Source organism: Helicoverpa zea, chromosome 31, assembly GCF_022581195.2.
Source record: "Helicoverpa zea isolate HzStark_Cry1AcR chromosome 31, ilHelZeax1.1, whole genome shotgun sequence".
NCBI classification, from domain to species: domain Eukaryota; kingdom Metazoa; phylum Arthropoda; class Insecta; order Lepidoptera; family Noctuidae; genus Helicoverpa; species Helicoverpa zea.
The window spans coordinates 516198-532167 of record NC_061482.1 but is presented as its reverse complement, the minus strand read 5'-3'; the positions used below and the strand labels follow the sequence as shown (position 1 = coordinate 532167).

At 36.9% G+C, this 15970-nt stretch overlaps 1 protein-coding gene across 1 annotated transcript; it reads left to right on the top strand.

The window, feature by feature from the left end:
- The first annotated feature begins 6736 nt into the window (after positions 1-6736).
- LOC124645093 (L-lactate dehydrogenase-like) lies at positions 6737-11855 on the top strand. Its single transcript, XM_047184834.1, has 8 exons — positions 6737-7345; positions 7632-7852; positions 8022-8139; positions 8366-8490; positions 8735-8960; positions 9140-9381; positions 11095-11338; positions 11559-11855. The coding sequence occupies exons 1-7, from the start codon at positions 7249-7251 to the stop codon at positions 11266-11268; spliced, it is 1203 nt and encodes a 400-aa protein (XP_047040790.1). The 5' UTR covers positions 6737-7248; the 3' UTR covers positions 11269-11338; positions 11559-11855.
- Positions 11856-15970: the final 4115 nt, after the last annotated feature.

Below are 15970 nucleotides of genomic sequence, written 5' to 3'. Positions count from 1 at the left end.
AAAACAGATCGAAAACACTTGAAAAACGTGGTCTATGCGCACGAAACGACAACGGACGACTGTTTTAGCGTCACAAAATGGCGGCCCATAACGCCATTTGGGGTTACCATTTTTAATCTAAGTATAAAAATGCGGTTTGGTCATAGTTTTATTTTTATATTTCATAAACGTTATAATTAAGTCTTATAGTCCATTATTTTCCAATTCTTAAAAAGAAAATCAAAACGTATTATTTTATATTATAACTGTATAAGAACAGATTACGATACTTGCCTGTTATTTTTAGCACAGCACTACAAAATATAAACCGCTGACATAACCTTGTAATAGCGCAGTATAGATTTAGAAAAATATTGTTTACCAAGTTATTTGACACTCAGTTTGGCACAAAATTATAACATTCATTGATTATTGATATAATAATGTTGTTTTAATGCTGCTCAATTGTTAAAACGGTAAACAACCAGCAAAAATATTTTTATCGTAACTGCAACGCCATTGCAAAGTTACGTCGTCAGTTCAATCGCGACGTGTCAGGAACGCATTCTCTGAATGGCCGAACTATAATGAATCTTGAGAAAACCTAAAAATAAGGAAAAATAAATTGCAAACTCAATATTTTTATTCGATGTGTGCGTAATGTCCATATTTGGATATTACTTATACTATTGTTCACCAGCAGCACTCCATCTAATTAGAATGTAATTAAATTGTCACTTATCTAGTTAGGAAACGGCTCACAAACATTCCATCGCGTCCGGTAAGAGGGTCGATGGCGATAAACGAAATGGCGCTATGTATAATGTAAATAAAGTAGCTGAACATAGGTCCCGCCTAGCGTGAACTTATCTATGTTCCATCACTCCAGTAATTATACTTCACTGTCTTTACTAAATGCACTGCACCAAAACTTTTTGATCAAACTGGACACCAATTCTGAAAATAATTCATAAAAACCCAAAAACTGTCATCTATATTATAAGCTGTATCATAAAGCGACGAACTTTCGTTCAAAATTGCCTGGTAGGTACTTTTGGCTCAATAAAACCACCAACATTATAGGTGTTGGCATATCAGAGTACTATAGACGCCATTGTAATCGACGCTGGTAATGTGTTTATGACAGTTTTACGATACAATCTTCAGAATTAGGGTCCAGTGGTGACGTCATTAAAGAGTCGTGTTCACGCGAAGGAATTTGATTCCGTACATCGATATCAAGCAATATGCTAAGAAGCCGGCTTATGCGATATACCTAATGTATGGCAAACATGTGGACTGAATAGGTTTTTTATGACCTGTATTTAATTGAATGTGCTATTATTGTAATAAAATGTTGTTAAGCAAAATGTTTTTGTTTTATTGTGTTTTGGAAGACAGCACCATCTAGTTTATGAAACGACACACGTATGATAGAATATCTTGACCATTTTGTGCAATTAAAACAATTAGAATTGGAGCAACACTAGATGTCGCCCTACGTCACTAATCTCAAAATCAAAAGGCTAGTTAATGTTGTTTATAAAAAGCAGCATGTATTTTAAACTAGGTATTACAATGGGGTCAAATTAAAACTATCATTCAAATGGTTTAAATACTCTGTAATCATAATTGTAGGAACATTTATTTTCTGTCAAGGACATCAGGATACACAGGCTGTTGGCTAGAATTCTACTATACAAACCAAAAAAATAATGTTTCTCATTCAGCAAATATTTTTACGATAAGTACATCACAATCCCATTATCTGTTCAGAATAATTCATACAATAGTTTGGTGTTAACGACAAAATATACCTCGTCCTCGCCTAATCACTTTTAAAATAAATTATTTGTCTAGCGATTATTGAAATAACACAAAAAATGAATGAAAGATAATAAAATAAATAAATAATTCGGGTTTAGCAATTTTAACTTATATTTTTTCAAATTGCTTTTTATATTTATTTACCTGCATTCTATTTATTTTATTCATTTCGCGCATTAGCTAAGTAGGTATTTGAAATATTCTTTAAAGACAATTAAGCAAGAACGGGATAGGTACGCGTGGTTCCTATTTATAATTCGGCCAAGTCCGAGTCGGCCTCGCGCACGGCATTTCGTAAGGTCATTAACACGGAGAAAAATCTCTTTGTATGTTATTTATTTGATTCTGTTATGTGACATATTATGAGAAAAGAAGTACCTATTTAGTGGTAGACGGACTGATGAATAGCAGATATACGATTCTTAAATTGGGATTCCGTGAAGAGATCAAAAGAGATGACCATTAAAAATATTTCCTATAATGTATCCTACCTTAAAGGATTTATATAATATTAATATACTAACTAAAAAATGAACCGTAGGTACAAAATAAATATCAAGCTTTTCCCTTTTCGTCTGGCTTCGGCTTGTGTCCCTCGGCTGAAAATAAATACAAACAGCTATTACCTAGGTACTTAATTAAGCAAAGAAACATAACGGGATTAATTACTCGTACCTATACTAGAAGACTACAGACATCTATACTAATATTATAAAGAGGTAAATTGTAAGTTTGCATGTAGGGGGCAATCTTTGGAATAGCTTTTTAAAGGAGATTGGGCAAGAATGTATGAAGTTTGGTCCAAATGTCCACCACGAACGAGACCTATATAATTAAATACTCCACTTAATTTAGAGTAACTTTTACTAAGAAAGTAAAAAAAAAACAATGCCAAAAAAAAGTTATAGCCAAAAATGTATTCTTAATTTTCGGTAGTTTTTGTATGTTATCATTATTATTTTTTATTTTATTCCACTTCCATTTCCGCACTTTATCTAAAACTAAGATGAGTAAGACACATTTGCATATAAACAGCCCATATTTTTGTACCCGATGGATGTACAAATCACTAACCAATTGAGGCGCCAGAAGTGCTTGAATATACTCAGCGGTGCCTGGATCTAAGAAAGTTCGATGTAACTGGTGGTGTCTTCTCTTTAATAATGAACAATTCTATTTTATCAGAAGTTACAGAAAGTACGAAAATCGAACATCACGAAAAGTAATTGAAAAAATCTATAAAATGTTTTATTTGATTTTGCTATAACTTTTTTCTGGCATTATATATTTTTTTACTTTCATAACAAAAAATGTTCTATATTTAACGGGCTATCTGGCCATATAGGTCTCGTTCGTGGTGGACATTTGGACCGGAATCGCCCATTGTCCTTTCCAAAATTCTTTCACTGATAGATAGCTACAATGTTCCTGAGTGCCATAGACTATATCCCGGTACGGGCAGTAGTTCCTACGGGACGCGGGAATACGGCTATTGGTGAAGAGACTCACGCAGCGGTTCCCCATTGACCCAGTAGAAGTATCTGATGGTGGACTGTCCGCGCTTCATGGCCGCCTCCTTCAAATCCGCCTTCAGCGATCGACGCAAAATGTTCGCCGCTATGTTCGAGTAGTTCACGTAACTGACGAATGCAGAATAAACGTAAAGAGATAAAGGATTAATGTCTGATCATGTTCATGAATACATAAGAGACAGTCTTGAAGCAAGGCTCCGAGTTTCAATTTATAACAGATATTGAATAAGTGAATGTTAACATACTTCAAACCGGCCATTCTCCACGTACTCATTTTCTACGCAATGATTAGTGTTTCGCAAAGTTAAGAGCAAACAAGAAAATATCTTTTTAAAAGTGATAACTTATTTCCTTCCATGAACGCAAAGTCGCAAATTGGCAAATTTGACAGAAACGTGACGTGTTAAAAATCAGACAAAAACAACACATTTTATTCTAATGACACATGACACCTTAAAAAGGTCTTCTGTGCTCAAACTACTTATCTATGGTACTTACCTATAGGTACTTTAAATACCAAATAATATTTGTAATTATATATTACTAGCTGGTGCCCGCGACTTCGTCTGCGCAGGTTTAGTATTTCGAACAATATGTTTACAAATTGTAGCCTATGTGTTATTCTGATGTATAAGCTATATTATTGTAAAGTTTCATTAAAATCCATTCAGTAGTTTTTGCGTGAAAGAGTAACAAACATCCATACATACAAACTTTCGCGTTTATAATATTAGTAGGATGTATGTATAGATAATGGTGAAATAACATGAAATGTTAAGCTCGATTGCACAATTAGATAGGTACTTATTGCTCACCTAAGTAGCACAAAGGGCTATGTGCCAGGTACAAAAGGTATCAATTGGTACTTAAATGTTTGTTACCATCAAGAAAACATGGTGATATTAAGGTATGCTTATATCAAAATGTACCTATTTGGTGGATTAAATGTGTGTAATACTGCACTATCATATGACAAAAGAAAGGCCAAATATTGAGGAATAGTTGTCTGCGTTTCATCATGCATGAATGCGGGTTTTAAGAAATTAGCGGGTTAAAAGAAATATAAAATGGGTAACATTAACGGTTGAACAAAGGAGTTGCATCACATACTGATGCAAAGACGCCAGGATAAGATGACATTCAGACGACCTCTAAGATTTTATTCGAGTCTGGGAGTGAATAAACACTTGCGACTGGTTTTACGACATACTTATGTCGCCGGCGTTGGTACAGTTCTGAACAAAAGCTTATTATTGTCCCCTACTAGGTACATAATGTACACAAATGCACTTTCTGAAGAGTTTCAAATCAAAAATAAATTTACATTGTTCGAGTCAGGACTATTCACAGTTTAATAAGTAGGTAGATACTTACCTATGTTTACATTGTTTAATTTTGAAGTCCAGCACCTAATTTTGGGCTGTGACCTTAAATCTGTTAAGGGTTGAAGGGCAATCAACTTCTCACTGAGCAGGGTTTTGAACTTGCCTTAGACAAGGATCGATATTGTGTGTTCTAAAAATTAACTTTCTACTTGATACTTCTAACAGTTTTTCAGAAATTCTTGACATTTTGGTTAATAGTCCGTGTTCGTAGTCTTTTCTTGACTATTTTTATCTTTATAAAATAATGTATTTACCTGAAACAATTCTATAGGTACGTATAAGTTGCTGCGCCCTAACAACGTAATGTAAGTATACTTACCTAGGATTATGATGCATTTCTGTAACTGTATAAATTTTGCAATAAATAAATATTATCTTTAAATTTCAGTCATATTATTATAGGTATGTATTCAACATTGCTGCATTGCTTATTGTAGGTAAGAAAATTACATATATTACCGGATAGGCACCTAATAGGCAATTTTATTTATTATCCACCTACTGATAGAGAAGTCATAAAACGTTAAACTAGTTTAAACCAAGTGTTATTTTTTCTTTTATAGAACTGAGCATGTAAACTGATAAGAGCGATAAGATTTTTTCATATGTAGGTCTAGATATAGGCGAAGACCAAGAATCTACAAAACGTTGAATATAGTGTATACGTGACGTGTATGTAGAGCCGACTCTAGCGATCTCGGCCCACTTCACGCACTAATAGAAATAGTAGGATCAACATACACGTCCTACAAATGATCGGTCGGAAAATCCTGGGGCCCGATTCTTCTAATTTTACTTAAGCGACATACGATTCACGTTCGACTCGATTCGACTGAGATCCAATCCCGACTCGATTACGATTGAAGCGTATGTGGCATTCCGCTATTTTTTCTTTGAAATAAACGTTTTTATCCTTTTCTGTCATTCAATAATGAATCATTTTGTCTGCAAATGATTTACGATTGCAAAATGATTGTAAAGCAAACTGCCGTATAGACCAAAATCACTAAAATAGCAGACCAATCGCAAACCAATCGAATGTCATTGGAATACGATTGGTCTTATGTTAGTAGCAGAATGCCCGATAAGGTTAAAACTGCTATTGCGATCATATTGCGATTCGATTTCTATTCAATTTTGACATTATTAACTTGAGAATCGGGCCCCTGGTCCTTAAACCATCGGTTCGATTATCTGTCCTACAAAAAGTCGGACGTGGGCGTCAACGGGAGTATACGAGCGCTTTTATACCAGCGGATTTTCCGCTCGGATTTTCTCATAGCATATGGGCGCCTGAGATCTCACGACAGGTTTGTCGTACGTCGAAAAACTGCGGGACAGACTCTGCCAGTGTGGGAGTGCTCTTAGTGACGTTTTTGCGTTACATGGAATAGGTACAAACGTAGTTGGTTATTATGTAAATAAAATTTATCACCGTCTTGATAATGACATTCACCCCGATATATATGGACGACCTTTTAACACCAATTTGGCAAAGCGACACTAACCAGTAATTAACTGGCTTTTATATGGAGCTTATTTCATATGATAACAACCCATAAACGTCACATCACTCTCTTGTAATTAAACATTCAAGTGTATTTAGTATATCTAAGTACAAGTGTTAATTAATGTGTATTTTGGTTGATTCAACTACAGGTAGTGTTCAGTTAATTCGCAGAGAACATTCAGATTGGAAGTCAAGCACCGCACCTAAGCATATAAATATTAGTTTAACGCTAGAATTGAACCCACGAAACCGAACACAGCAGAATGGAATGGAGCAAAAGCATAGTAGGTACTAGATCCGAATCTCCGAATCAGATATATGACAATGACAGTGAAAATAACTAGGGAATCACATGAGTTGCGTGTACGTGCTCTTTCAGAAGCCTGCACAGACGTACGGGAGCGCCATTTAATTATATCATAGCTTGAATAGTATGAGTCATCCGCGGCCGCGAACGTCCGACCGGTTCCTCGGAACTGTACACACTTACGTGATAACTATCATCTACACAGCATAACTACTCACACCGTCTGATCGTTCTGACTAATATCTTGTGAAATTCAGACGTAACGACGTAGCATTGATTTCTCAAAAAAATAATAATGAATGAGGCAAAATCTGTTATCTCTTAAATAATCTCTTTCAAAAACAAGAATGTCTCATTTCTGACTGCGCTAATGCGGTGCATTCCGAATCCGCTAAATGTGAACCGCTCATGATCAGTTATTTTTGGAATAAGCCGGTTTTTATTTGCACTCGTTCGCTTTTAGGATATATGTACCTCATAATTTTATTCATAAACTACCTAGCCTGGCTACCTATATATCAAATTTTTCATCAGTGAAGGTTTTCTCGCACTTTACAACTTTTAGGTACCATCCAATGATCCAAAACTATAACCGATCTCTTTAATGTTTCAACGTGGCCAATAAAACATCACAGACTTTCAAAAACTCTTGCTGTCAACAGTTTAAGCAAGTCAAGACAGATTGTTTTTATTTTATTTGAACAAGTAATGTTCCCTATAATCAGGGATTTAATACCGCAAATAGGCCGCGGAGCTAGGAAACACGTCTTAAAAGCACAGTATATACATGTATATACCCCTTCCCGTGAGTATTGTGTGCATACTATTAATGTATTGTGATGGATATCATTTATTTATAACATAACTTGCAGGTATGCTGCACAGGTATTTGATTGCATGGGCTCAGAATGCATATCTTTACTTTATCAAATTATGTATATTTACGAATGGCCTTAGGATAACTGGGATCTTCTATGCACCTAAAGTATGTCTAGTCAGCACTTCAGGCAATAAGAAAAAGCTACTTACGGGAGAAGCTTACGTACTCCGGGGCCTGTCACGGATATTTAAAAATATTTAATTAATTACAGAATCTAAGTCTATCATCTGGAACCATGCAAACTACAGCACCAGTGTTGTCGTTCCCCCCGAACCGAGTTCTAGAGAAAAAGATCGGAGTTGCAAACAGTTTACCACGATAGGGAAAATATTCAATTATAACACTCCGAAGGAGTTCGGCTCAGGCGATAAAATAAGTATAGTTGGACTCGATGATATCGGAATGGCTATAGTGTACACTCTGCTTGTTAAGGTAGGTACTGAAATAACCGTCTGTATTTGTTTTGGTGCTAAATTCTACTGATGTTCAGTCTTCCAGCTGGAACTGACCCGGCAAAGATGATCAGTTTAGCATGCTTAGCATTAGGTTACATAAAAATAAATACAATGCTGTAATGACATCTCATCATGTTTTATTTTAGGAAATCACAAACAACATATGTATGATTGACATGAATGAAGAGATCCTGCAAGGAGAGCATATGGATCTCCAGTCTAGCGCACTTTTCCTTAATAATCCCAAGATAACGTCTAGCAAAGGTAATTTTGAAGTCATCTGAGATCATGAAAAGTAAATTTCATAAACCCCACAATATGAATAGCAAAGCTATACTAATATTATAAAGAGGAATAATTCGTTTGTTCGTGTGTAATGGATAAACTCAAAAACTAGTGGACCGATAAAAAAAATGTTTATATAGGCTAGTGTATTTATAGGTAAAAAGAAGTTGATATTAGGTAAAACACTGATGATGGTTGCTCCCAGATCCTGCAGACACGGTGAACTCGAAGGTGTGCATCATCACGACCGGCACGTACAAGGGCCGGGACGAGAACGAGCTCGACTACGTAGCGCGCAACGCGGGGATCATTAGAGCCATCGTCGGACCGGTAAATCATTTCACAACTATTGTTACACTGGGTAAGTATACAGCCAAAACAATCATCAGGAAATATGAGTTTTGCAACAACCGCTGAACAATGCAACTTAGGTATTCATAGTTTTTTTCTAGCTTGGTATATCCTTCTCATGCCTATCAAGTCATCAGGCCTACAAACGTCTTTATCTGTGAACACAATGATGATAAATCAACAAAAAATCATGCCAGCACTCATAAGAGTTGTCCTTCCCCAGCTAGCGAAGTACAGTCCAGACGCGATATACATAGTGGCGAGCGATCCAGTGGACATCCTGAGCTACGTGACGTGGAAGCTGATCGGCATCAGGAAACAGAACATCATCGGCACGGGCACCATGGTGGACACGGCGCGGTTCCGCTACATGCTGGCCGAGAAGTTCGGGGTCGCCCCCGAGTGCTGCCACGCTTACATCATAGGACAGCACGGCGTAGCTAACAGCGGTAACTTCGCACTCCAATAGAATTACTTCAGATAATACCTACCACAGATTACCTTACTACTCTAAATGACATTTCGTGTGTAGTGCAATGGGTATTGTTTGTAAAAACGTTGACTCTTCTGGATTATAGCTAGGAAGGTAATAGGTTTCACGCTAAATATTTTTGTGTGTTGTCCATAGTTCCCGTGTGGTCGAATGTGAGCATAGCCGGGGTGCGGCTGGTAGATGTGAACCCTCAGATCGGCACAGACAAGGACCCGGAGATGTGGAACGAGGTGTACCGTGATGCCGTGCGGTGCGACGGCCTGGTGCGACAGCTGAAGGGCAACGTCTGCTGGTCAGTCGGACTCGCTGTGGCCGAGATCTGCAAAGCCATATTTACTAACTCTTACACCGTGCTTCCCGTGTCTACTTATGTAAAGGTATGTTCAATTATTTAGTTTGGGATTAGTCTTGTTGATTTCCTATGTGGCGTAAATAATAATTTTAGTATATTACGGTGATTCTGCTATGCTCTCCGCGTTCGGTACCAAAAATGAAAGGGTAGTATTTAAACGCAAATCAAAAAATATCCTTTTTCTATGCAATAAGATTCCGAATTCCCATCAAAATTACTGATTGCACAGCAAAATATTCAACTCAAAATATCACTAAACACACTACAATTTATTTTCGCAGCGTACAGCGATTTTTCCTAAAGCAAAAGCTTTTTCATCAATGCACAGCTAATAATCTTAATGCACATTATACATGTTAACTCTTTTTCTTTTAAATATAGCTTCTATTTTTATATTATTTACAGCAGTTTTTCTGAATAAAACGGCATTTTATTAGTCACAGTCATCTTATTATTTATTAATTACCACATAATGAGATCAGCAAAAAAATATAAAATTAAATACAAAATTGTAATTTATTGAATTATTAAAGCCAGTAATTTATTACATTTTTTGCCCAATAGGCACATTTTTAGCTTCTACAGGTGGCGCCACGTACTTGAGTCGGATCGCAAGTCCGATGATATGCTTGCACATATACCTAGTTCTTAAAAAAAATGGGGCAGGTGCATTTTCAGTCATTGTCAGTACTTCCTTTTGGCATACATTTCATAATATAAGTAGTCATTAAAGGCAGAACTATCATATTTCAGAATGTTTATAGTCAGAATCATCTTTTGGCATAGTTTTGGAATTTTTATTTTCCTGTAAGAAGCATGCAGCATGTAAGCAGGCATGCAACATGGAAGTAAGCATGCAACATGCAGCAAGCATGGCTTCTGTCACGGCTCCGGCGCTTCGTGGCTCCGGCGGTCCCATGCGAGCTTATCGTCGCAGATGGTTTTCACGCTCACCACCGCAGTTTCGGCTTACTGGCCGGCGGAGCCGGCCAGCCTCAACCGCGTCGGCGAGCGTTAAACCTACCTGCGCCTCAGCTCGCAGACCGCCTCGCCCCTCCGCGCCTACGCGGTTTTGAATTGCACTCTAGGGGTAGGGCAAACAAGACTACGTGGAGTCGGTTTTGCAGCGATTCGTTTTCGTTACTAGCTTCAATTTTTAAAACAATGTTTTTTAATTGAAGGTTATAAATGGCAATTTGCAAAATAAATTCAATACAAATAAAATTCTACCATCTTCACAGTACGCTGAATGAAATTTCAGTTAATTTGTTCTGCTTTTAGAAATAATGCAATGTAACAGGATTTTTTTGTTATAATAATCATTAAATTTGCCGAGCATGGCTTCTTGAAAATTAAGACAAATATGATAAACAGGTTTTGTTGTACTTACTGGTTAATATGCGATTGGGGTAGTTATTTTGCTATGAAATATGGAAAATTTGCTGTGCAGTCAGTATTTAATGCTTGTATGTAGTATTTTTGTACAAGAATAAATTTAACTGTATTGCATTATAAGGAAAAAAGTAATGTCATATTGATGTGTAATTTCGAATTATCTGCAGTTTGTTAGTAAGTTATTTGATGTAAAAAATAATATAAATGATGAGTATTTATTGATAGGCGATTATTTATTTGATATGCAATTTATAATATCCCAAAATGAAATAACGACTGACAAAATCAGCTCTTCCTTCTTTACTAAGCCGTAATAATACCCAAGTTCCTCTTTGTACACCAGGGCGAACACTGCATCAGAGACGAAGTGTTCCTGTCTCTACCGTGCGTGGTGGGCCGCGCAGGAGTCATAGACATCATCAGACAGACGCTCTCGGATGAAGAGGCGACAGTCCTGCGCCGGGGGGCGGAGAATGTCGCCCACATACAAGAAGCTGCCAACAAAATTATATCTTAGTACATGACTCCTGTTATTTAGTCACGAAATGATGATAGAGCAAGGTTCCTTTAATGTGGAAGGTTTACAGGTAAATACGAATAAACTTTTTAATGATTTAACACTCTGATTCGACTTTCGCTATCGGTTCTCTCAGTGAAGGCGAGGGGGAAACACAGAGGACACTCGTACATACCATTAATGCACTAAATGTTTGAAATGGGAGCAGGAAACTTCTTCAATTTGTGACGATTTGATAAAAACGTTTTTGTTTTATAAGCTTTTTATTATTTAACTTGGTTTCATTTCAGGGTTTGCCTGAGTTTGAAGACAGAACATCTATTTCACTCAAAAGGAATTTCAGACTTACAATATATCTTCCCGGAAGTCGGGGAAAAGGTTGAATGTTTCTTTCGTAAGCAATTTCTAATAGGTATAGGTACTCGTATCTGTATGTTTTTCTTATTATTTTAATATTTTTTAAATATTTATATGTGTATTGATAGACAAGATAACATCTTTATTATTTTGATTATGTGTCTAAATATTGTGCTTGTAAAGAGACGTGACAAAGCCACGTCAAATATGAGCCTTTTGGAGGATAATTATTTTCTTTCAAAATAAAGTCAGACGTTATTCAAAACTGTGCAGTTTTCTTCACGAACGCTACGGCCCTCAGGTGTGTTCATTCATTGAATTCCCTATTATACATATATGTTACAGCCATAGTGATTAAATACATATTATACATAATCACTGGTCATTGTATATAATACCCAGATTGACTTGACAATGTGATAAATTAATCACTTTGTCTGGACATTATTCATAATAGCTGGTCAAAGTTAGCCAGAGTAATAAATATGGTATAACCAACTTACTACTGACTATTATTAAAAACGGTTTAAGTTATTGTCGACTTTTTTATGATAAATCATCAAATGATTCCTCCCGCTGTGGTTTAGCAGCGTGTAGGAGTGTCAGACTGTTAGTGACTTAAACCCACTGGGGTTTGCTGAATCTCTTCGTGGAGCGCGTGGAACAAGGCCGCGCTGCCGAGACGGGCCTGTGTCTTTAAAGAGACGGTAGGACGATGAGCCACCCGAAACTCACCGCCCACAGACCCACGCCTACGATGGTCGGGAGACGTCACTCGACACTCGGCGCCCGTGGTGTCTTCCACGTTCATCTCTCACCCCGGACCATGGCTTGAACCAGGGCCGTGCACGAGAAGTCGTTGCTGCCTATTGCCTCGACGAGGACATGACGGTGCCCTTCCCAGGCAGGGCACACCTGGACTGTGTTGTTCACCGTGTCCTCCGGGCTGTTCGTATAGTGGCCCGAGCCATGCCCGAGCCTCACTTTAAAGGGGGAATTTTCGCTACTATAATGGCGTGCACCTGCACTGGACTAACTAGCCTTTTCCAAATTATATTAAGGTCAGCTACCAGACACTTTAGTTAGTTAACATGAAATTATATATGGTCTTACTACAAAAACTTTAACAACTGTTTTACACTTGTCTAAAAAAAATGTGTCTTCAAAATGAACCTTATGTCAACGTCATAATTTGTCATTTTTTTAGACAGGTCTTAAACTGACGTTAAAAAGTTTTTGTGGTAAGACGGATAATCTTTACATGCTTGTTTTATTACATTATCCAAGTCTATGGCGATATTATATAAAATTGCTAGTTAATGTGATTAATTCTGTGTCAATTATCACTTTATCCAAATTGAGTAATTATTATGAATAATAGCTAGATAATATATATAATATGCAGACTTATTACTTTGGCTGTAATATATACATCATACGAATCTAAGATAGTGAATGTACAATAAGATAGAAGAGAATAATTGATCAAAGGATTTTTTATAATCGAAGGATAAATTTATACCTCTATGTATAATGGAACGGTATGAACTTCAATAGGAATTTCGATCGAGATTCGAAATCGAGATCGAGATTCCTATTATCGGGATCGAGATCGATTTCCGCAAGGTAAATTATATTCGACCTTATAATATATTTATTTAATAAAATACTTATGCAAAATGTTTTGGACAAATCCTATCAGATAGTTTTTATTTATTGCTTGCAAAATAAATAGGTGACTGATACTGAATTTTCTGTTTATATTCTAATGAAGGTGAATGAACTTTGTCGTTAGTTCTCCAGCACTTTGCCAAATGATTTTCTATCATTGTATATATATCAGCCGCGACAATATGGAATCTAGACCTGATGTATTTGAACTCTCTTGTGTCGAAGTGCTATAAAGCTGAAATTGGGCGGGAGACAGACAGACATTTCGTAATTGTAGTCTTGTATAAAAACCTGGCTGTTGCAAATCAGATCGTACGTTTTGTGATTATGGTGTGTTTTTGTGGGAGCGGTCGCTTTAATTCGGTCATGCGCAATGGCGTGGCATCCAAAACGGAGTTTTGAAGGTCACCTTGAGCGTGAGCCGGAGCGGGCTCGACGCGGCGCGTGCTGGCGTCGGCGTCCGACAACAACACTACGTGACCCGGTGCACGGCCGGCCCCGGCAGTCGGCACACCAGTGTGCACTGCCCACTATTGCCTTCAACACCTGTCGTCTTTAGGTACTCCTTCTTCACTTGCTACCTATGCTTCGCAGTCACTTTACTACGAAAGTACGAAGCCAGTGGAGTGACCTTTCATTAGTTTCACCATTTTAAACTTAGAAACTGTTCCGCGCTTACCTAGGTACTAAGTATTAAACTTTGGAATAGTTAAGTAGGGAATCTATTCGGAATTTGCAAATAACTAATGCATATTTCCCTATATCCTGGTGCACTTATGAAATGCATGGGTAAGTATATACCGATTCTTCAAGTGCAGCTGGAAAGAGGAAAATGTTCAAAAATAACAATTGACCTGGCACAGTTCATTATAACCGGATTTAAAAAATATGTATTTTATGACCGAGAGCGATGCCAACATTTGTGTAAATACACTTTCCTCTTTGATTTCCTGAAATTATTACGCTTAGATACTGATTATTTCATTATTACTCACAAAATTAGAGTTTGACATCTAAAGCTTAAAAGGGTGAATTTCCCGAGACCAAAAATTGCGTGGCATCGATGAAATCGGTACTAAAAATCATTGTTATAATATTCTAATATTTTTTTCTAAGTAGGTGAAATAGTAATCTATGTGTAGCACTAAATATTTTGTTAATAGGATTAATTGGTTCTCCAAAAAAAAAAAATTAAACCTCAATATCTTTCATTGCCGTGTTTGTCCACACGTCACCTTGATGTGTACTAGACCTTATTGATAAAAATGTATTAGTTATTTATATTAAAACCTACTTTTATTTGATTCGTGAATAGTTAAAGTATTGTTACGGACTACATTTGTTCAAATATTTAAACAATACAACAAATGGTAAATAAAAAATAGTTTGTCCCAGAACTACCATTCATCGCCATGTCCTAAACATATTTGAGAATATTGCTTTTTCTAACGGTTTGCGTCCCTCCCGCTATGCGCTAAATGTTGCATATTAGTGGACGTCAAGTGTTCGACGTGGAATGACGTGTGTACGTGCCTGCGTTTTCGCGCCATAAATGCAAGTATGCAATTTTTTTATCACTGGACATTTTTTCTTTCATCGCCGTGGATAGGTCTTACTTCTGTTTGAATAAGTTTGTCCTCTTAATTGATCATTCGGTACAATGCCATCTATCTTATGTTTATTTGTGACGTGTTAATTACTGTGAATTATTAACAGATTTTTAGTTTTTTGATGTTTTTGCCTTGATATTCATTGCCGTGGTCTCATTGCCGTGGTTTCCGTGGTCAAAATTTGCTATGGAAATGAAAAAAAATACACAGCAATGAAAAAACTTTCATTGCCATGCCTTGTAAAACAATTTCGTTTCATTGCCGTGGCCGCATGTTTCATTACCGTGACTTATGTTTTCATCGCCACGGCATGATTAAGAAAAAAAACAATTTGTACTATAGTACAAACTTTCAAACTTTTTGTAGTTGACTATATATAGTCAATTACAAAAAGATATTTCCACGTTCACCTCACAAAATGATAAACTTACACACACACCACTTCAGGTTCAGGTTCACTTAGGTTGTTTTACTAGAGGAGTATTTAAGAAAAGAAAGAGAAAGATATGTCAAAACGATGGCTGCAGGAATAGTTTTCATTGCCATGGACGCATGTTTCATTGCCGTGCATGCAAGTTTCACCGCCGTGGCATGAAAATTTTAGTCTTGTATATCTCGTTAGTTTTTTAAGCTATCTACTAGATATTAAGTAAGAATACATATCTTATCAAAAACTTTAGTAAACACTATTTTTTCTTGTTCTAAAGTTGAAGTATAAAAAATCCACGGAAATGAAGATTTTATTGGACCTGTTGAAATTCACCCAAAAACAATACAACTCATGAGATTTTCCTAAAAATATTATAATTTCAAACTGTTTTGAACTGAATTGACGAGTATGACATTTGATGTTTCCTTTGACCCCTGGCTCCTGATCCTGTCCTCGTTGACCGCTGTGACCTTGTCTCGTGGCGAGTCCCGGTGGAACATGCGCGATCAGCGGCCGCGCCTGCCACCCTACATTTTCGCGCGCACGCAACAAAATCATATGGCGATAGTTCCTATTCGTTCGGTCATTCACTCATTCAGAGGAAAACACATAAAAGAAGACCGGTTTTCGCCGC